We start from the raw sequence: 23,501 nt of genomic DNA on the forward strand, positions 1-23,501 counted from the left end.
GTTTTTTTTTCTTCTTCTTCTTCTTCTTCTTTTTACAACCGCACTGAGCACATATGGAATTTCCCAGGCTAGGGTCAAATCAGAACTGCAGCTCCTGGCCTACAACCACAGCCACGGCAACACTGGATCTGAGCTGCACCTACGTCACAGCTTGCGGCAATGCCAGATCCTTAACCCACTGAGCAAGGCCAGGGATCAAATCCATATCCTCATGGATACTACATCAAGTTCTTAACCTGCTAAGCCACAACGGGAACTCCAGAAACCCGTTTTTTCCATTGTAATGAAATCACTATTTACATTTTCCAGCTTACTGTACCAAACAACACTCATTGATGCGGGCTGATTGTAGTGCTGTCAGTCTGTAACTAATGCACACAGTCAACACACTACAGGTAAAGAGCACACGAGTGATTGAGGCGAGGCCAAGATACCAACTCTTGAGCTCTTGCAGTCACTTTCGGGCAAATTCCATCTCTTGCTCACTCAGGAACACGTTCCTGCACATTCTGATGTTAAATGTTATTCTTACCAGATATATTATTTAGAACCTTGTTAGTCTATGGCATACTGTCAGAATTATATTTTGATATAAATTGCAATGTAACCATGAATCGTATTCAGAAAATCATTGGTAGGCTAGCTTCCATTTCACTGTATCTATATTATACCTACTATTTTATACCAACTTAGATGTATTTAGGAAGAAATTTTGCTCCAAAGTAGAAGTGTTTTAACTCAAGTCCAGAAAATAAATAGCACGCAAAGTGGGAGGCAAAGCTTTGGTAGGAAAAAAAAAAAAATGTACTGGCAAAATAAACAGCAAATTTTATCATTTATCTTTACTGATGTATATTTTATTTTCCAACCTTACTACTTGTGGTTTTATTCTGCCAAAAGAATACATTTTAGAGGGAAATAAATCTATCAGCTACCTGCTTTTCTACAAGGATAAAGTCTCACTATTTTCTTTGTATCAGTCGCATCATGGGTCATGGTCCCATATCCTAATTTTTTGTTTCTGTTTAAGAGGCAACAAGCAAAGCATAATGTCTTTCATGAGCACACTGATCATTCACAGAACTGAATAATGATCGATGATAAGATAACCCAAGACCTGAATAAACAGCCTCAGTGCTAGAAAATGTCAACCCCACTTCCAAAGGGCAAAGTGTCACTGGACCCAAGCTGGTATTTTTCATTTTATGTAATGGACTTATCCTGAAATTCTCCACAAGATTCATTTAATTCCTATTAAAAATGTGTGTTGAATTATAAATGACATTAACGATACAAGACTGCTTGATAATGTCAGCTGTGTCATCCATTGCATTTAACCCTTCTGGCATTTAGAAAGTCCTTGCCTTCTAGTTTCCTCTTGTCATCAAATGCTGCCTGATGCTATTTACTAAAATATTTGATGATTACGTTTAATCATATGATACCCTCTTTTTTATGGCACATTAATGGAAGTGATTCTAAAAGAATGCTAGGGAGTTCCCATCGTGGCGCAGTGGTTAATGAATCCGACTAGGAACCATGAGGTTGTGGGTTCGGTCCCTGCCCTTGCTCAGTGGGTTAACAATCCGGCGTTGCCATGAGCTGTGGTGTAGGTTGCAGACGCGGCTCGGATCTTGCGTTGCTGTGGCTCTGGTGTAGGCCAACAGCTACAGCTCTGATTCGACCCCTAGCCTGAGAACCTCCATATGCCGCGGGTGCGGCCCAAAGAAATAGCAAAAAGACAAAAACAAACAAAATAAATAAATAAATAAATAAATAAATAAATAAATAAAATAAAAGAATGCTAGCAGATTCTTGTAAACCTAACCATAGACCACAACCCATTGCCTTATTCATGACATGGACTCAAAGTGTACTTAATATAAAGAAACAAAATATACTGACACACACACATATACCCACACACACATGGTGTATTTTTCATATATATTACTTAGTCATTATCCAGTTTAGTAGATGCTAAATGGTGGAAAAGACACAACAAAAAGTACAATCTTTGTTTAAATGTTATTCATAGCACATCAAGCAGCCTCCTATTCTGTGTTGTGCTCTATATGAATGATTGGCACAACTTTAAAATGTAATTACTGCATAGAACAGCTAGGGGTTATTTGATTACATCTTCAGAATAATGCTTAAAAGGGGAAAAAATGTTATTGTCTACTTTCCTCTCAGGCTAGTTCTAAGTTTCATTATTCATCCATTTTATGTAAAAGCCAATTGGAGAATGGAAGAATTTAGCCTGGCATACAAGGTCATCGGAGTGGATGATGCAATATGGGAATGGCACCCTGAGCCTGCCTCTCAGCCCGAGGCGTGTTGGTAAATGACTGGCTTAGAGGAGAGCTCATTCTCAGTCCTGACCACCCTCCTGGGGCTCTCTGTCTGAACTCTGTACACAGGGCTTTCAGAAGGATCCGGAGAGGACAACAGGACCACATTTGTTTGCAACTTTTAACCGCATGGGTTCTTCAGATGATCTAAACACTGCTCCTTTGTCTATCAGAGGACAAAACTACATTTGATAATATATGATAGTTTTTCATAGCTTGAGAAGAATTTTTGTTAAAAGATAGCCACCATGTAAACATGGATGGTTTAAATAACCTCATTTCCCTCTTTCCTTATATCAGAAAGTTAGACTTCAAATGTAACTTATTCATGCTACAACCTGATTTATATCCCTGAGCCAAGAACTGTGAGTGGCATCAATCCATAACATATGAAAGCTTTTGCCAAAGACATGTCAGAACTCCCTTAAGGAAGAGATCACCCCATGACTTCTAAACTTACACAACATCAGTGACCTCACAATTAAAGTATGCCTTAATGATCCAGTGGTAGAAGCTGTTCTGTAAATACACGGAATAGTTCTTATTGCTATCAATGGGTGTTTCTTAGAACTGCTGAACAGTTTCTAAACCCACAGCCCCATGGTGTTTTTCAGAGTTTGACATACAAAAGAAATAGGCACCTAAAAGATTTTGTATTCCGAAGCTGTGTGTGTGTGTGTGTGTGTGTGTGTGTGTGTGTGTGTGTGAAATTTAGATTTGAATAGATACCTTAAAGCCACTTTGTGTCACCAAAATCCTTCTTTTTCTAAGTCGAAAATCCTGAAAGGAACCATGAAGTGAAAGTCACTTCAATGCTTTACTTCTACATTGAAATAAAACTAAATGATCTAAATCACTGCTGCTTTTCTTTAAACACACACACACACTCACACACCCTTTCTCCTATTTCTTTTTCACATGATTGGGTTGCCTCTCTGACAGAGGAAAACAAAACAAAACAAAACCAAAAAAAAAAACCCCACAAAAAAACAATGTTCATTGGCCCCAAGGGAAAGTGTAGCTGCAAATGAAGGGCGGAGTGAGGTGGTGAAACTGTAGACGTGCTCTGTGTTGACCTTAATTTCCTCCCTAATTCCTGTGATTTCCCCTTGCCAGGGCCTGGTGGTTGAAGATCTGCAGTGGAGGACAGGGGAAAGGCAGCTAGTGCCAGCTTTCCCTTGGAGGCATTACCAAAGAGGGATGGGACATTTGAGACACACTTTTCTCTTATCATAAGTTGTAAAACAAATGAAAGAGGCTGTATACAGAATTGAGCCTTTGCTGTTGCTCCCCTAGGCTCAGAAAACCTTTCGCAGTGCCCACTTCATGAACTCTGTACTCCACGCACAAGATGTATGAAAGAACAGCACAGCAGAGCCCAGGCTGTGGAGCCATACTGCCCTGGTTCAAATCCTGACTCCTGCCATATACTGCTCTGTACCCTTGGCTTAATGTTCTTATCCAGTGACTGAAAATTAAATACCAGAGTTTCCACTGGGGATGAGGGATAATGAGCCCAGCTAGCGTCCACGAGAGCGTGAGTTCAATCCCTGGCCTCACTCAGTGGATTAAGGATCCAGCATTGCTGTGAGTTGTGGTGTAGGTCACAGATGTGGCTCAGATCCCACGTTGCTGTGGCTGTGGTGTACAGCTACAGCTCCAATTTGTCCCCTAGCCTGGGAACTTCCATATGCTGCGGGTTGAGCCCCAAGAAGACAAATATAAATAAATGAATATATAAATAAATACCTCACAAAGATCCTTGCTCAATACATGGTAGTAGATATGACCATGATTGTCGCAGACCCTGACAAATGCTTTCTCTTTAGTCCTCTGTTGTAAAGAATGTGAGAAATCGGATTTCCACTTATTTCCTGGAAAGGAAGACGTGGAAGCTTAGCATCTTCTCTTATCGTTAACTTGTCGAGATTGCAGTGTGGGTGGAGAAATCACAGAGTTCACTGTCCAAACGAGGACACTTTTGAGGGTGGAGTGGCGTGTTAATCCAGTGGGACAAGAGGGCAACAGACATGAACTGGGGCTCTCGCCCTGGAACACTGAGCGTTTGGCATCCTAATTAGGAGATGTTTCAGGAAGCTGCGGTCCTAAACCTTCCTGTTTCAAAATCTGAAACACAACCAGATGGAAAGGTGCTAATTTTCTCAAAAGCCTAGTCTTCTATCTGTAGAAGGCTAGAAAATAATTGCACCTGCTTATTTTATCCAGTTTTATCCAGAAACTCCATTTAAAAAAATAAGTCCTAACTACAGCATTATTGCTGCTTTAATATGCTGTGTCAGAAACACTGGCTAGGTAGGTCCTCAGGACCTCTGGGTTTTTTGTCCTGCTTGTCAGCTAATTGGCTGTGTTATTACAGTTTAGGTCCCAGTTATGCCATCTATACAGTCAGGGAGCTGGATCAAGGGACCTCTGAGAGCTCTAACAGTTTAGAATTGCTTTTAATCTCCTGGAGTAGTACTTCATAATAATTTTAGTAGTGTTATCTTTTTTAAATTCAGATTTTGCCTCCTTCTGAGAGTTGTGTTTACTTTGGGTTGTGAGCAGTATGCTACTCCTGGAAGCACCACGAAGGAGTAAATAATACTGTTACTTATCTTTCTTGGAAGTGTTTTATGTGCTAGATACTATTGTTTCATTTAAATAGCTAACCCTATGAGATAGGTATTTAATTTTTATTTATTGGGCAAGAAAATTAAATCAAAGATATAGAGCAGTATATGGTAAAAGACAAATTTGAACCCAGGACCGTCTGGCTCCATGGTCTATGCTCTGTTCTGTTAGGTATTCTTCCATACATCTTGTACATTTAAACCCCACAGCAAACCTTTGTGGTAGGTACTGTCACCATCTGTTAAGAATGAGAACCTGAGGAGTTTTGTTGGGCTCAGCAGTAATGAACCTGACTGGGATCCATGAGGATGTGGGTTCGGGTCCTCTTGGGTTAAGGATCCAGTGTTGCCATGAGCTGTGGTGTAGGTCATAGATGCAGCTTGGATCCTGAGTTGCTGTGGCTGTGGTGGAGGCCAGCAGCTACAGCTCCGTTTCAACCCCTAGCCTGGAAACTTCCATATGGCAAGTTTGTGGCCCTAAAACAAAAAACAAACAAAAAAACCCCACATACACAAAAAAACCCAGTGGGAACCTGAGATAGTGAATTAAATAACCAATCAAGGTCTTGCTTCACTAAGCTATAGTGTCACTTGAATGGAGAGAGTGGGACTTCAGAACTTACGTTCTTAACCTGTGACATTAAACAAAGCAGGGTGACCTCAAGGAGAGGCAGAGGCCTCCACACTTCCACCAGTGGGTCACAGGAAACAGAATTTATTTAGGTTTTAGAGAGTGAAGGCGTCATCTTCAAGACCCACATCCTCAAAGCAGTGGCCTAGCTTGGCCTAGCTTGTCAATGAAGGCAAAACCTGTTCCCGGTGGGTAAATGCCCACAAGGTACATTTTAACATGCAGCTGACTGGAAAATGCTGTTTCTGTATTGTAAGTCGAAAGGTCTGGGCTATACCTGTTGCTCCAATTGCTTTCTTGCTCATTGGAAACCCACTGCAAGGTCTTACCAGTCTATACTGAACACCAACACGTGACCTCACTTGCATGACATTTTCCACCAAGCTTCTTAACAGGTAGTGCTTATTATTTTGCAGCTCATTCAGGAGCTTTGATAATGATTTTACCTAAGACCAAAAGACAGTTTCTAATTAACTCACACATTTTATCATGTGCAAAGGAATTGAAGGAAGTTACAACTTCTAACCCAGATAATTGGTTTCTAGGAAATAATTTTAAAACATAAGTTAAATTGATTTGAATTTGCTACATAAGATTCACATGAAATCTAAAGAAGGGTGGTCTGAGTTTTGAATTTTGATTCTTGCAGAGTCCATCTTACTAAAAGGTTAAAAAAGTGATTTTTGAAACATCAGATATTGGACTTAGTTTTAATAGGAATTTTATTTGCTTCAATCACAGTGCTAGTACTGCCATTTATGTTTTTATATTCAGTATCATCGATTTTCAACTTTTAACCAAATTATATTATGCATTTATTCATTTTATTTAGCTAACCTTTTTTGGAGCATGTAATAGTTTCTTTTCATACTTTCTCTTGTTGCTTTTTTTTTTTTTTTTAATGGCTGCACCTGTGGCACATGGAAGTTCCCATGTTAGGGACTGACTCTGAGCCAGAGCTGTGACCTGCACCTCAGCTGCGGCAACACCAGATCCTTTAACCCACTGTGCCGGACCAAGAATCCAACCTATACTTCCGCAGTGACCTAAGCTGCTGCAGTCAGATTCTTAACCCATTGTGCCATAGTGGGAACTCCTTGTCATATTCTCTTAGCAGGTTCTCATGTGTTGAGTAAATCTGTGTTGCTTCATATTTATATATGTTACCCTGTCCTAAACCTCTGGATTTGGAAACTCCGTGTGGGATAAATGGTGCTGATTATCCCCTCCAAGATTATTATAACCACAAATTTGGATATACTGTGTACACAGACTGGCTTTATTTTCCAAAATATAGTAGCAACTCATTTATTTAAAATATTAGTAAAAGAAATAGTTCAGACCTGCAGATTTATATTAGACTGACATTTCTATAACAGTTCAAATCATAGATTTTGTTCGACTTGATTGCATCATGACCACTGACTCTGTATCTAAGGGGCCTCCTGTAACATCACTCTCTTAAAAAATCAGGCAGGGGTAGAACAGTAGGAATAATGAGAAAGATAATAAAGATGAAAAATTCTTACATGCAGATAAATTTCTTCTAAGCAGTTGTCACATTTCTAAAATGTAAGACAGTAGAACAGAAGTGTCGGCGTGGTCACCTGAATGATAAGGACATTGGCGGTAAATGCATGCCACACAGAGTCTTTCTGCCAGGGTACAGCATGCAGAAAGTCATCATCAGCCTTCTGAAGACATTCGTGCTTAGACGTTTGGGGAGATTGGGTGTTGCCCAAGTATTCTGTGAAAGGGAACCACTTTTCCCAAACTCAGAGATTATAGACTGATGGTGTTTGGATTGGAACTACCTAAGCCTTTAGTCAATTCACAGATTGATGCATTCAGCAAATATTTGTGAACCAGATGTTTTTCCAAATGCTGAAGATAAAGTAATGAATAAAACTGATAAGCTCCCTGCCCTCGTGTAGTTTCCGGTCTAAGGGGAAAAGAAAGTAAACCAGAAACAGGTGATCCGATGAGACAATGCCAGATAATGACACATGCTACAAAGAAGTCAAAAGGGTGATATGAAGGAGAGGTGAGAGTAAGGAGGAGGAGGAGAGGATTCTTAGGGTAGAGATCAGGGAAGCCTCGCCGAAGAGGTGCTAGCATGGAGGTCAGTCATAGGGAATCCTTGCTCGAGCAAAGACCATGTTGAGCTGAGGGGAAGCAGTTCTGAGGCCTTGAAAGTCCGCTGTGTAGCAGGGCTGTGCTGGAGATGGGGGATTCAAAGGTACACAGGAATGGCCACGGTCTTTGCTCTCATAACGTCCATTGCCTGATAGGAAAATAAAGTCTCTGCTTTCAAGGAACTCATGAATGGTAGAGAAAACAGACATGTAAGCAAGTTACTGCAGTATAGAAGTCTCCATGTATGACCATCGTGGCAACAGAAGGAAGGGAAAAATACAATCTCCATGAATAGAGCAACAGGTCAGAGGAGACCTCCCAGAGGAATTTGCCTAGTGTCACCAGGTCTTCAGTGGCAAAGCCAAATGGCCTAACATGGGTTTCTCAATCCTTATCCAGCGTTTTCTGTTATTTGATTTTCATTATTTTCTCAGGGGACAGAGAAAAGAGATGGGAAAAGTGGGAAGGCTTAGAAAAAACTCCCTATATAAAGCCAGGGAAGCATCTATGTGACTTTAGAGATAGCAGAGTTCATATTTATTGAGTCGAGTACTGAAATGAACTCCTTAAAATTAATTCTGGCATAGTATATGGGCCTTGTGTCAAAGATCTACACATGCAGTTACTCGGTCCAGTCACAGATCTGAAAATCTCTTTCCCTAAGACACTAATCTTTCCATGTGTTTAATTTTTCATCTGAGTATCATCTGTAGTACAAAAAAAATCATGGGGGGTGGGCGGGTCTTGCCTGGAGGAAGAAGTTCAAGGATGGATGGTGTGATATGTGGCTGGTTTCCTAAAGCTATTTGTAATCTACAAGTTGCTATTTTCAGTTACAGTAAGAGATGCTTCTTTCTTTGAAACACTTCTGCCTAGTTTCCCTAACAGGCCCACAAAGGTCAGTGGTTTCTGCTCCTTAGGCACCATTTCTCATTTTGATCTTTGCACCTGGATCTTCTTGGGCCCAGAGGTCCTGACCACTGCCTGTTTCTTTCTCCTTAGACCACACCACCCTCTTGAAAATGAATGAACTTTCAAAAAAGAAAAAAAAAAAAAAACAACAAAAAAACCCTATAACTGGGGATGCAATATTAGAATAGAATATAGTTAGAATATAAATAACCTTCTAATAGTCCATGCAAATGAGGGTGTTATGAATCAGGGAGGGAAAATAGCGTTAAGGGTAGTGTTTTTCCCCTTCACTCACCCTCCAACCTGGCAGACCTATTTAATGTTTCACTGGAAACAGACCGTCCTTCCATTTTTAACTAAGCACAGGAGGCCTGGAGTCTGCTGTTTAGTGATGGATTTGGCATATGGCTTTGTTATTTGTCAAATAAATATCATTTTGACAATTATTCATGAGACTCTGCAGACAGCAGATCTTTAGAGTCCATGCAGGCTTGTAAATGTCCTGCTTAAAATTTGATTTGAGGAAGGTTCTTGAGGCAAGGGAAGGAGGTCAGTACCTTAGTGTCCTGGTTGTGACTAATCCCAATCTCAGATCAAGAAGAAAGGGTGGGAAAGTGGAAAGTACACACTTGGCTTCTTCTTTTTCGGGGGGCAGTGGGGGGGCGCCACCCCTGCAGCACATGGAGGTTCCCAGGCTAGGGGTCTGATCGGAGCTGTGGCCGCCCTACACCACAGCCACAGCCATGCCAGATCCGAGCCGCGTCTGCAACTTACACCACAGCTCACAGCAACGCTGGATCTTTAATCCACTGAGCAAGGCCAGGACTCGAGCCTGCAACCTCATACTTCCTAGTCAGATTCATTTCTGCTGCACCACGATGGGAACTCCACACTTGGCTTCTTGATCATGGAAAGAGGGGGCTGCGCTCAGTGGGTTAAGGATCCTGGGGTGCCATGAACTGTGGTGTAGGTTGTGGATGCGGCTCGGATCCAGCATTGCTGTGGCTGTGGTGTAGGCCAGCAGCTACAGCTCCAATTTGACCCCTAGCCTAAAAAGCAAAAAAAGAAAAAGGGGGCTGTTTTCTTTTTTTCCCTTTCTCTAATTAAGGAAAGCTGGGAGAGACATGAACTTTATCGAGTGCCTACAATATTCCTGTAATGACGCTTGGTGTTTTTTTTTCTTCCCCTTTTGATTTTCAGAAAACTCCCGTGAGATATTGATGATTATTCCCATTTGTAGAGATCAGGAAACTGAATTTCAGAAAATTTAATCGAGTTGTTCGACCTTGTAACCTTACGGAGCAAAAACCTACCCTATCCCAGAAGAGCTGCTAGAATAGAATTAAACAAGATTGTGACATTTTTGTTATGCTAATGTAAAAAGTGGGAAAAACACCAATTTTAAGAGTTAATTTCAAGATAAACTATCACATAACAACAACAGTGCTCCAGCAATGCAGTGCTCCTGCTAGACTCTAGGCTCGAAGAAGATAGTAATTTGTCTTTTCATTTTTGTGTCTTCTGTTCTTTCCTTTTTCATTCCCCGAATGAAAATGCTGGTATCAATACAGAGTACTCCCAGAAGGGGAGTTGAATGAATGATCGGATTCATGAATTAATGAGGGTTATTGAGACAGTCTTAATTTTTTTTATGGTTATGCAGGAAAGAAGGATAATAGTCTGGAGAGTCAGGTTTGGGAGGTGAGTTGTGCATAAAGTTAAAGTTTCAGAAATACACACCTGAATTTAGAAAATATCAAGAGGAGGGGGCTGTGATTGGTAGTGCAGGGAGAAGGCCAATTTGAGAAAGATAATAGAGACGTTTAAAGAAAGAGAGGATCTGAGTACAAGTCTGGGGGCTCAGATGAAGCCCCTGCCAGGAAGAGAGTCATGAGCATGAGGTGGCTGCTCTGGCAGGTTACTAAAAAGAACTATGCCATCCCTGTGCTCCAGGCATCCTGTGCTCCAGGCATCCCATAGAAACTTGTTTAAGTCTCCCAAAGAACTCTGAGGTGACTGCGAGAGCTCCATCTACAAGTTAATCAACGAAGGATCAGAGACTTTAAGGAGACTGTCCTGAGTCACACAGGCATTAAATGGCACAGGTAGGATTCAGTAACTTCTAACAGCAGAGCCCCTGCTCTGTCTACTGCTTTGTGTTTCCTCAAAAGCTGCATGACAGGAGGGTTGTGGGATCACCCAGATACTGCAAAGGGGCCAAAAACTCTGGGAACAAACACACACTGCCTCCTTGCTTAAGAACAAATAAAGCCGAGATCAAGGAATATCAGATTTGGGCTGAGGCAAGAGGTCAGGGTGTACTCATGCACAAGGATGGGGTTATTGAAACGAAGAAACATTTATTAAGCAGTTACTCTGAACACAAGGTTTGGAAGAGATGGATCACTGCTTTAATCTAGTTTAGTAAGGGGAGACCTCTGACTTTGTTACGATGTATGTATGCATTTATCTATACAAAATATATCGCTTGTTCCTCGAGATTCTCTTGAATTCCAGTAAATTAACTTGGATACTTTAAATGGTGTATGTGCATACGTGCGCGCGCGCACACACACACACACACAATATTTAGGAAGAGTGGATCTTCTTTGTTTGCCTCTGGGCCCAGTTCAGGAAGGCCAGTCCTTTTATAGATACCTCTAACCAGCCCCAGAGCTGGAGACAATGCTGATTATTTTCCTCTTGGCCTAAAACCTCCATAGGGGAAGTTTCCTGCTGGCTAAGACTGCTGAAGTCCTTCAGGCCTTGTCCTCAATTCCATCTTCCCTACACACAGCTGGCTATACCAGAGCTGGGCCCCTGGCACAAACAGCCAACCCACCTGCTGGCGAGAGACTTACAGTGTGGCCCAGAACAAAGGTGGGCCTAAGCCGGTCAAGATTCTCTTGGGGAAAGAGACTGAGAAATAAATACTTGAAATCTGTTTATTCATGAGGTACAGGAAAGAAAATAGCTTTCTTATTTTTTTTTTTCTCTAACCAGCGTCTTTAAATATCCTCCTTTGGCTGCTTGGATCTCTGTGCCTCTGGGTGATACCTCAGGCAGATACCACAGGTTTCTATTCCCTTTCAGTTATTCAAATGGTGGCCTTACTTCCTTATTTTAGCAATGATGATTCACTTGAATGTAGTAGGAGGTGCAACAGAGTTCAGTTTTAAAGTTTCGACCTCACCCCTAATTCAAAGCTGCCACCCTCCCTTTAGACACATGGGAAAGGGGAGCCTGGTCCCTGTTTTCACTCACCCTCGCTCTTTACATTTCTGTCTCTGTCTCCCTTCCATCCCGCGTGTGCTGGGGACCTCAGAGTAAGACAAGAAGAAAAGAGCAAAACATCTTTTATGTGGTGGGCGCTGCCGTAATCTGGTTCTTAGCACCCTCTGCACAGCAGCTCTTTAATGCTCCTTCCCGCATAGGGCACATTGGTGGGTTCTTCACAGGGCCTGTCCCCTCTTCTAGCAATGCACTTTCTGACCTCCTGAAACACCTCTCAGCACCTCCTCCCATCCCCCATTTGGCTATCAACCCCACAGCTTCGCACTTCTAGGTCCTCCCAAAGTAGGAATCCAGGAGAGAGAACTTCAAGACAGTGCGATTGCAAGCTGCCTGTTCCTGCTGCAGTACATACAGTACATTCTGGAAGGTGGAGCGGGGGGGGATCTCAGCTTGGGTGCAGGCTGTTCTGCTGCTGCCTTTCTGCTCACTCCTGTTCTCTGGCTTTTATAATTAGACTTTGCCTTAGGGAATCTCTGGATCAGAAGTGCCCACCAGCCCTATGCGCTCGTGTGCTCAAGCTCTCTGGGTCTCACACCGAGCTTTCTCAAGAACACAGCACCTTGGTCTCTGAGCTGTCATGGGCCTCCCATTCTGCAGTTAGTGACTTCCAGCTGGGGAGGGAGGTGCCAATCTCTCTTGGGAGCAGGAATCCTCAGTTTCTCTTGGAGCCTCTTGAACTTGGGTTAAGGTGGGACTGAAGAACTCGCCCTGTACACTTGCCTACACTTCTGCAGCAGCTTTCCTAGTTCATGCTGCCTGTTTATATCAATGAACTCTCTACCCTCCCCTCCTTCCCCCGCAAAATACATTCTGATCTTCTATTTAGAGAGGCTGGGGAGGTGGGGAGGGGGGAGTCAGGGTCAAAAAACCACTTTGGAAACCTGGGATTAAGGGTTAGAGGGAGGATGTGTCTGACTGCTCTTCCACATTCTCTCTGAAGTTCAAAGATTTTTAGTTCCCGCTATACCTTCAGTGTTGAGGCTTTAGCTAAAATTTTAATAAGGAAATTAATAAACGGGGAAATTAGTCATCAGTAACCTTTCACATAATGGTGGGAAATGAACCTATATGGTCAAGAAACTAGAGTGACAGAGATGGACCTGCCATGTGCAGAAACATGGCTTTGAAGAATGGCTGAAGATGGCTAAAAACATGAGTTTTAGAGGCACAGAGTCCTGGATTTGGTTTGGCTGTTTCCTAGATGTATGATAATCTTGGGACAAGATTAATATCTTTGTAGCCCCATATCTTACACCATAAAATGGAAAAAGTAATACTATATGCCATTGAGTTGTTGTGGGGATTAAATCAGATAATTGTTGTAAAGCATTTAGTACCATGTGTGATGCATAGTAAGGGCTCAATAAATGTCAGTTACTATGAGTGAGGAAAAGTGTATCTTAATGAGAAGTCCCTGACCCTTGGGGTCCCTTCACGTGGGCTATAATAAGAATAGTGCCCCACATGGGTGTGCTATATGAGTGCACTTAAGTGGCCCTGGAAAGCCTGATAGAAGAGAGTTGACACAGAAAAAAAAAATATAATGTGAGATAGAGAGAGAGGAAATGAGAGTTCATCAGGCCATAAAAGACAGAGAAGTCAATTTCTTTAGTTGGCTGTTGATAGCTTCCCAGTTCCAGCCATTCTGCTATTCTAAGATGATAACTGACAAAACAAAACAAAACAAAAACCCACTAGCAACTACTTCAGGCAGCTTGGGCAGGTCTCTGTTCCAAAAAGATATAATTAAAACAATGAGCGTGCCCCCTGGAACACTCTGCTCGCTCCCAGGCAATCTCTCAGAACAGATCTGAGGACAGCCATTCTCTGCCACACTTAGAACTAATAGAAGCAACCAGAACTCTGGAGACCTCCCTCTCCAGATGCCTGAGGTGTTCCAGAGGTCAGGCTTTAAAACAAACAAACAAACAAACAAAAACCTTCCAAAGAAATAAGAGGAATAAACAGATATTTTCTGATCAAAAGGTTAGATCAGAAAATACCTGATTTAAGGCACTGATAGTGTCTGTGAAACTGCCTGAGTGACTGAACATCAGATTATTTTAGAGAATGTACAATATTCTTTACGCTGAGCATAGCAACTTAAATATGGGCGTTTCTGGAAATTATGGCATTCAGATGTTCAGATGGCTCTACTGTAACAATATGCGTGGGATAGTTTTGCATTTGCATTATTAGAGAACAAAATTCTTAAATCAAAAATAGTAAATGGAAACACATGGAAATTTTCTTTCTGGAGAGACTCTTGCCCTGGTTTTATCACAAGTTCTTTGTTGCTAGCTTCCGATGGTAGATTGCTTGCAAAGATGGATGCAAAAATCCTGTGCAGTGTGACCTTGCCATTCTGTTCATCAAGAGGTAAAATTTATTTATCCTTCCTTTTGCCTTCTGGCTGGCATAAAGACTTATATTGACCACTAGAATATGGCAGAAGCAGTCTTATGATCTGCAACTCTTTATTTCAAGGATCCTTGTATCCTTCACTTTCTCCCCCCTTGTGGCCCTGAGAGCTTCATGTATGGTTAACCTTCTTGAGGATGAAGGACCCCAGGGAGAGAGAAGCCTTGCTGATAGCCAGTACTAGCTGCCAGGCAGTGAGACCATCTTAGGCAGTCCACATCTAGCCACACTGCCAGATGACTGTATATATAAGTGATCCCAGGCAAGACCAAGCAGTGGAAGAATCACCCAGCTGACCTTGGGTCAGGAATCAGCCCAATTGCTGACCCAGAGAATTGTTAGCAAATAAATAGCATGTTTAAACCACCAAATTATGGGATGTTTTGTTACAAAGAAATAGGTCATTGACACAAGGATATACCACTTTCCTCATTGTGAGTAGGCTTTTTTTAAATACTGTGCAGTAGCAGATGGGATGGTCCATTGATATCACTCCCCATAGTAGAACTGAAGAAGCCTCAGTCAGACTGTTTTAGTCAGACTGTTGTCTTGTTGGGAGATTGTTATCATGAAAAAAGATTTTGTTGTTAAGCAATGTGAAGAGCAGGAGCTCTCCCTCCTAAAGCTGGAGGGAAGTGGCAGTTCGGTAAGGAGTGGTGGCAGTATTTGTACTTGATACATGAGAAAGTTTGCCAACAGGAATACCTGCGGGGTGGGGAGGGTAGGCTTTTTTAAGCCAGTGTATCAGCTAGAAAAGATCTTATTTGCATGTATCAGCATCCACATCACAGAGGGTTTTTCCCTTTTCTTTCCCTTCTGCCAAATATTGCAGCTAATTGAGAATTCTGTGACTTTGTTCCATCTGGAGGATATTACACAGAGCACACATCTGAGCAATAACTGACACCAGCTGTTGTCAAAAAAAGATGGTAATAATTTTTTAAATGGACAAAAAGCTTATCAAAGCCAATGTAAAATTAGTTTATCCAGTTAAGTCCAGTCGCAAGAATAAAATCTCATGTGATGACTTTTCAAATAGAAATTGAGTATGTTCCTGGTGCACAGTCCTGTTCTTTCTCATTGAAGAGCTACCCTGGAACGCAGCTAGTCTTGACCCAACTCATTTTCCTCCTTGACCGAGAAGAATAACCTCCATGCTACTGATATACAACAATCTCAAAATGCAGCATGATGAAACAAATCCCATGTTGTTCTTTTTCTCGCATCTTTCTATCGTTGGCTTTCTTGTAGGGAAAATATTCTGCCCCAGCAGCTAGCATATATGAGAAGAGTATGTTAAGCATTCATGGATTCAATATAAAGAAACTCAAGGACTCCAGAAAGTTCTGCCCAAGAATCTTTCAAACTCCCACACATCTTGGCTATGAGCTTCTCAGCACCTGCATTGGCTCTAAAGGACCTGGGTGATGGGAAGAGTCAGGCACAGTGTCCCTGGGGATCAAAATGTTAGTGCTTAGTTTGTGTTGTCATCCAAAAGATTTTGCTTTTGCAGTAGGAGTGAGACACAGGCATCTAGGCCATCATTTTGCACCGCTGAACTCATACTCAAGTTCACTTAAGAGAAATACATTTAGATCAACTGTAACTGTTCCAAAATTCTACCAAAGGGCAAAGGTAGAGATTGGGTGGGGTAGGGTGTAGAGATAGATTGCTTCCTCCAGAACTGGAAACAATGAAATCAGCTATACACAGGTACTTAAAAAAAAGTATTATCTAACCCAACATTTTATTTTTTGACTTTTAAGTAAAACTTTGAAAAAGTAACAATTTCTTAGACAAATAACAAATTTAATGGCAAATTTTAATGATACGAAAGTTCTTCACACATAAGCAAGTTCTTATTTGGCATTTAATAATTATGTAGAGAAGTATGCAACACATCTAAAATATAAAATGAAAAAATTCCAAGTAAAATGTCTCTCAAAGTAAAGACTTTTACTAGTTCCAAAACTTAATATAAAATATATCTGCATTTTATTGATGTTGGGACAGCTCCTTCATACTTCTGATGTACATAGCTGTAAAGGGGCCTGGCTTATATCTGCTCTTGGAAGGATGCAAAGGGATTTGCTCTCCTTGGAAGAAGGTGGGAAACACACAGAAATTCAAAATATGTTTTTCTTTTCATTCACATCTCATGACACTCAACAAAAAATTTACCTCAATCATATTAGTAATTCCCATGATTAACTTTGGAGAAAGAATATATTCAATATTTACAGGGAACAAACAGCTCCCATGATGTACTTGTGCCAGTTACGCACGTGGTCCAGAGGGAGACTCTAACGGTTCAGGCCAACAGAGGTTATTCAGCAGCCACCCTCCTCCTCACCCTTCCTATCCCAAGAAATTATTTGACCTGAATCATGTACTGTGGTTGGGCTGTCTATGTATTGATCAAATTATTTAAACACTGACCCAAACCCTGTTTTGTCTTGCTTTTAATACTACCAATGACAGGAAACAATTAGCAGGAAACTATCTCGAAGGACCTTGAACAGCAAGCCTGACATATCTAGATTATTGAGCCCCTGTCTCATGACGTGATTTTCTATTCGAGATGCTATAAATGGCAAAGATCTAGCAAAGGTTTCGTTCCCATAGAATTCAGCCTTAGCTTTTAGTGGAGTAGTATCCAAAAGCTCTTTCTGACATACATGGAAAATAAGCTGATGTTTTTCATCATTTTCATTCTTCTTTTTTTTTTTTTTTTTTTTTTTTAATGGCCACACCTGTGGCATGTGGAGGTTCCCAGGCTAGGGGTTGAATCAGAGCCGCAGCCACCCTCCTACACCACAGCCACAACGCAGGATCCGAGCCACATCTGTGACCTACACCACAGCTCATGACAATGCCAGATCCTTAACCAACTGAGCGAGGCCAGGGATCAAACCCACGTCCTCATGGATGCTAGTCAGTTTTGTTAACTGCTGAGCCACGATAGGAACCCCATCATTTTCATTCTTAATCGTTTTCATTGTATTGTATGTTTCATCAGGTATTCGGTGAATATGTTCATTTTTTAAAATACAATGTCATATGAAGCAATGATAAAATGACTGTTTTTGGATATAGAAGACTTAAGATCTGGTTCCACCTGCTGTGCAACGTTAGGGAAATAAAATTAAAACATCTGCCATTTATTAAAGGCTTACTCTGCAAGGAGCTAACAGAGTACTTTATAGGCCAAGTTTTGTTTTAATCTTTTCAACAACCCGTTTGGTAGATGATATTAATTTTATTTCTGAATGCAAAAACTGAGTCTCAGAGTGGTTAAGTGATTTTCTTAGACTCAGTAGCTAATGAGTGGGGGCAGATTTGAATCCATGACTTGTAGACTCCAGAGTCCATGCTCTTACCTGCTTCACTTGAGCTGTAGTGTCAGCAGCTCTGGGGGCAAATCTCAGCACTGCCGTGTACCAGCTAGGCAGACTTGAGAAGTTACTTAACTTCTGTGCCCTTCCATTTCCAGTATGTAATACAGGGAGGATAATTTAGTCCAGAGTTTTGGGAGAATTCAATGGGACGTGTTAACAAAAGGGTTTCCGTATAGTAGTACCTAATCTATAAATAAAAGTTATTTCCTTCACTTTCCTCCTTGCCTGGGCCTCAGTTTCTCCCTCTGTGTATTGAGGGGAGCTTAGAACTATAAAAACTCCAAAAAGCAGCTGGTGCAGACTCTTTAATGTATAGGTAAGAAAACTAATAAGAGCTAGAGAAGAAGCAGCTTGGCCCAAATCATAGCTGTTTAGACAGCAGTTTGTGTTCTCAAAGCAATAGTTTTTAGTTTGTTATTGGACTGAGACTTGGACTTAGTTTGACCAAATCTAGATCAGGTAATCTAGATTCTAGATAATTAACAAAATTCTAGTTATTCTATTCTGTTCACTTTGGGAATTTGGCCCAGGGTCCCTTACAAATTTACTGCAAACATGCTCCATGTTAAAAAGACCTATCTGGTTCTTGTTTTCTCAGTCTGAAATGCACTTCTCTTGACATTTCATGACTTTGTGCTTCTCATCTTTCAGGTCTAAGCTCAATATGACCTCCTCGAGGGGCGTTTTTCCGGCAGTCTTATGACCACCACCACCCCACCTCAAGGGTGAGACTCATGGTCACTTTCCATCATGTCGTCTTGAGTATTTCCTTAGAGATGCTTGAGACAGTCTGTACTTACTGTGATTATAGTTGACTTGTTTGCTGTTCTCTGGCTATACCGGAATATAAATACTATGAAAGGATCTTATTAACATTTGTTTATTTTGACATTCTCAGCCTTAAGCCAGTGCCTGACACATAATAGTTTTGAAATAAAAACTAGTTCAGTGAGTATCTTTCCATCTACCCACCAGTCCATCCATACACCCACCCATCCATCCATCTATTACTTTTCCTTAAAAGATCACAAATGCTTTAAAATACAGATGATGGCTTGATAATCTAGCTTTGAAATGAAAAACAAATAAATGATTGGCCTTGGTAGCCAAGGTAAAGAAGTAACAAATGAAATCTATGGCTCATCTAACCAGAAAGGGAAGCTAATGCATTCAACTGCCATGAGTGGCTGACTTGAAAATACTTAACTTGAAGCAGTAAAATTTTAAAAACTCTTCTGATTAATAAAAACGAGAATAGTTATTATGTAACGTAGCTTGTCTAAAATTTTATTATTAGCACAATATTTCTAATTGCTTCCAAACACTTTCCATATTCCTTTTTCTCCTGGTTCACAGAAATTATTCCTTACCACTTGAAAAATAGTATCTGTAACTAATAAGCAACAGTATCCTTTTAAAAATGACAGTCCCAGCTATACCTTTAGTTTATAACATCAAAAATAATAGTTAGGAATACTAGTGCAAGGCAAAGATACTGAAAACCTAAAATAGCACTGAAAGAAATTAAAGAAGACTTAGGTCAGTAGACATCCTGTGTTCTGGAATGGACTCGAAGATTTAATAGCATTGAGATGGCAATACTTCTGAAATTAATCTATATGTTCAGTGTAAAATCAGTAAAAATCCAGGAAGAAGAGGAAGAGGAAGAAGTTGTCAGGCTGACCCTAAAATACATAAGGCAATGCAAGTGATCCAGATAGCTGAAACAATCTCGAGGAAGAAGGATAATGTTCTAGGACTCAAACTTGCTGATTTCAAACTTATTACAAACCTGTAGTAATACAAACAGTGTGTTATTGGAATAAGGACAGCCATATAGATCAATGTCTAGAAGTGACCCAGAAATCATGTATCTGATAAGGGATTAGCATTCAGAACATAGCAAATAATTTTAACACTCAGCAATAAAAAGGTAAAATGCCAAATTTAAAAATAGGCAAAGAATTTGCATAGATGTTTCTCCACAGAAGACATACAAATTACCAACATGCACATAAGAAGATGCTCGATTTCATTAGTCATTAGGGAAATGCAAATTAAAGCCACAATGAGATAGTCCTTCACATCCACTAAAATGGCTGTGATAAAAAAGACAAGCAATAACAAGTGTTGACCAGGATCTGGAGAAATTGGAACTGTCATATGTCATCGGTGGGTGTAAAATGGTGCAGCCACTTAGGGAAAACAGTTTGGCAGAGTTGTCAAATGACCCAGCAGTTCCATTCCTGAGTATATAAAGAAGAGAAATGAGAATATATGTCCCTGCAAAATTGTGTACATGAATGTTCATAATGGGCAAAAACGGAAGCAATTCAAATGTTCTGCAGCTGATGAAACTGATGAAAGAAAATGTAGTATATATCCATACAGTGGAATCATTAATTCAACTATAACAATGGGATGAAGTACTGATAGGTGCCACTACACAGATGAAACCTGAAAATATGATGCTGTGTGAAAGAAGCCAGATGCAAAGATCTTATATCATATGACTCCAGTGATATGAACTGTCCAGACTAGGCAATTCCATGGACACAAAAAGTAGTTTCGTGGTTGCCAGGAGTTGGGGAAGCGGGCAACGGAGAGTGCCTGCTACAGGTTTGGGGTTTCTTTTTGGAGTGATGAAAATGCTCTGCAGTTAGTGGTGATGACTTCACAATGTTGGGAGTATGCTACAACCACTGAATTACACACCGTAAAAGGGTGACGTTTATGCTGTATGAATTACATCTCAAAACATCCCATAGAGACAGATAAAGAAAGAGGTTGAAATGTAATTTGCTGAAAATTAAAACAGGTAAATTTTTTGAGAGGTATTCTGCCCATGGTACAAAAGCTGTTAGATTAATTCATGATTTTACCTTGATTAGTCAGATGTAAAACGTTTTGGAAGTATTTGTGCTGGATTTTTGCATACCTCTAAATCTTCTGTAGCTTACTGAACTGAATGAGGCTTTAATCAAAAGAATAGTACTTGGGAATCAGACTCTGTGACTCCTTGTCTTGTCTCTCCAATGCCTGGTCCTGTGGCCCTTGACAAGCCACACCTCATGAAGAGGCTCCTTTCTCTCTTTGTGGAAAGGACTCCTTGCCCTGTCAATAGCCCCTGGGTGAATGCTGAGAAATAGGTACACAAAATAACAGCGTAGCATTTCACAATTCTGAATGCTTTATAAATACAAGTTAATATGAAAGGAATTCATCTTCCTAATAATTAACATTATTGGGACAAGCAGACCTAACCCCTAATATCTCTCTAAATTCAGAATATAATTATTAGTGAGAGGTTAACTCAGATTAATTAATTAATTTTTCTTAGGGCTGCATCCATGACATATGGGAGTTCCCAGGCTAGGGGCTGATTTGGAGCTGCAGCTGCTGGCCCACACTACGGCCACAACAATACTAGATCTGAGCTACATCTGCAACCTATGCCACACTTTGTGACACCGCTGGATCCTTAACCCACTGAGCAAGACCAGGGATCAAACCTGCATCCTCATGGATATTAGTTGGGTTGTAACCTTCTGAGCCACAACAGGAACTCCTCAAATTTAATGTTATCCTATTAAGTGGGCATAAACAACACTAATAAAAAATAATAAATTTTTCTTTTGAATTGCATGAACTAAAATTCTGCCTAAATACTAGGCAAACTGAAATGAGACCTGCAGTAATAGATAGTTCATTCTGAGGAGAAACACATTTATTGGAAAGAACAGATGGTATTTTTCTATGATTGTCTCTAATACATCAACCCAGGATGCTAATATACTACAGTCAACATTTAATAACATTCAAGTCTGTAATAAGTGGAGACTTTATAAATCACTGCTTTATTTTTCAATTAAGACATTCTTATTCTCTCCCTTCACAGCCTGCTCCAGCCTCAGGCTCCTCAGGTAGGAGTTATCCTTTTGTATGTGCATATATGTACAATATACATATTTCTTTAGTACCTTTATTTCATCCATTTATGTTTATCTTTGCTTCTTAGTATTAGATATAAGCTCTATGAACAGCATCAGCTGTAGATTTTTCATCTTTGATTCCCCAACATTCTATATAGGGATTGGCACATAGTAGAGATTTCACAATTGAATAAATGAGCAAATTAACCAATGTAGGTTGTTGGTAAATTTCCACATGAGTGCAGAAGTGCAACAGCCAGGAGGAGGACCAGGAATTGGTTCCCAGGACTGCTGCCATGCATTTCGCTCAGGTTTTAAGTCTTGAGGGAAATGCTGCCACTGGGCCCCCTGAGAGATTTGCAGTGATAATGCTTGAAAATGGACAACTTACTGGAAGCAGAGGTTCTTAGTGCAGAAGAATTTAAGGAAGTTAATGATGCCACCTACTCCTGGTCCATGCTGGCCATACTCCTGGCCTGCCTTTGCACCTACTCTTCTTCCCCGCTGTTCTATTTAAACTTACCCCACTCTGTCCCACTTTCATGCTTTATTTTTTCCATAGCAATTATCACTGTGTATTCTAATTACTTACTTACTGCCTGTCTTCCCCCTCCCCATCGGAATCTAAACTCTGATTGCATATAGTCTGCTTTTCTCCAGCTCTATATCAGTGCTAAAAATAGTCCCTGGGAGTAGTAGCTGCTCAATAAATATTGTGGAAGGAAGGGAGAGAGAGAGGGAGGGAAGGAAGAGAGAGGGGGGTTGAAAGAAAAAAAGAATGTTAGGAAAGAAGAATGGAAAGAAAAAAAAATATCTGAAAGTCTGGCAAGCTTCAATATATTCAGGTAATCTCCTGGCTTATTTACTGATTTGTTTTGTTTGGTTCACAAAAATATTTTAAAAATTTAAAAAGCTGAAAAATTTCCATAAAATATCAGATTATGGGCTTCTTGCAAACAATCAGTTCTGGTTAACTGGGTCTGTGCTCCCATATCATGTCAGTCATCTAGACCTGAGTGGCAGCCTTCCTGGGGGTCATGGGCTAGAGTGACTTAATAGGCCAGAGATTTAAAGTAGGGATGAAAGTTGAGATCTCTCTTGGATTTCCTGAATGGCCCTGAGAATCTCACTGTGGATGGCTAACCCAGGAAGTCTCAGAATAACAGATTCTTACGAAATCCACATTCTCAAGGGGGTTCCAACGAGCAAATCATGTCCAGGTCTTTAAGTCCTGTTTCATTTAGGCAAGAGACCCTTGGGGCTTACCTGAGAGGGGTCAGGTGTGCCCAGACAAACCCTTTACTGATCCTCTGTCCCAAGAACTTTCCCTAGAGAACCTGAGCCCTACGGCCCTCTAGTAAGGGTGTTTGTGCAAATATGTTAGGACATGTTCACCCACTGGAGAGATAGTATCACAAAGCCTGTTTAACTCCAAAATACACTTAACATATGATCCTATCACCCCCACACATCTGTTTGTTCATTCAAGAATAATGCACTGAGCACCAAGTCCCAGGCCATGTGCTAGGTACTGTGTATTCAAGTGTTGAAGAAGTCACATGATCCCAGTCCTCACAGACTTCACACTATTCTCAAGAAAGAGAAACAGGTAAGTAATAAAATAAGTATGAAAATATTGGTAGCACAGGAAGGTACTGGAGCACAGCAGAGGCTCTGAAACTGCATATTCAAAGTTCAATATGTAGAAAATAGGCAGATGTTCAAAGCTTTTTCCTGAACTGCTTGCAGGTAAATTCTAGGGAAAATTAAGTAGTTATTTAGCTTATTGTTAT

General features: G+C 40.7%; 1 protein-coding gene and 1 long non-coding RNA gene across 5 annotated transcripts in view; one reads left to right on the top strand and one right to left on the bottom strand.

The window, feature by feature from the left end:
- The window catches only part of LOC110255744, a 209,836-nt gene that overhangs the window by 166,754 nt on the left and 19,581 nt on the right, over window positions 1-23,501 (bottom strand). The gene's annotated exons all lie outside the window — the stretch shown is intronic.
- The window catches only part of LOC106507939, a 195,599-nt gene that overhangs the window by 74,088 nt on the left and 98,010 nt on the right, over window positions 1-23,501 (top strand). For 3 of the 4 annotated variants that reach the window (XM_021065188.1, XM_021065189.1, XM_021065190.1), the window contains exons 2-3: window positions 18,428-18,500; window positions 21,675-21,699. In XM_021065188.1, coding sequence (XP_020920847.1) covers window positions 18,428-18,444 — 17 coding nt within the window. In that variant the 3' untranslated portion in view covers window positions 18,445-18,500; window positions 21,675-21,699. Of the gene's footprint in view, window positions 1-18,427; window positions 21,176-21,674; window positions 21,700-23,501 lie in introns of those variants that run through there. The other variant, XM_021065186.1, reaches the window with a different exon arrangement.

This window comes from Sus scrofa, chromosome 11 (genome assembly GCF_000003025.6).
Source record: "Sus scrofa isolate TJ Tabasco breed Duroc chromosome 11, Sscrofa11.1, whole genome shotgun sequence".
Lineage (NCBI taxonomy): Eukaryota > Metazoa > Chordata > Mammalia > Artiodactyla > Suidae > Sus > Sus scrofa.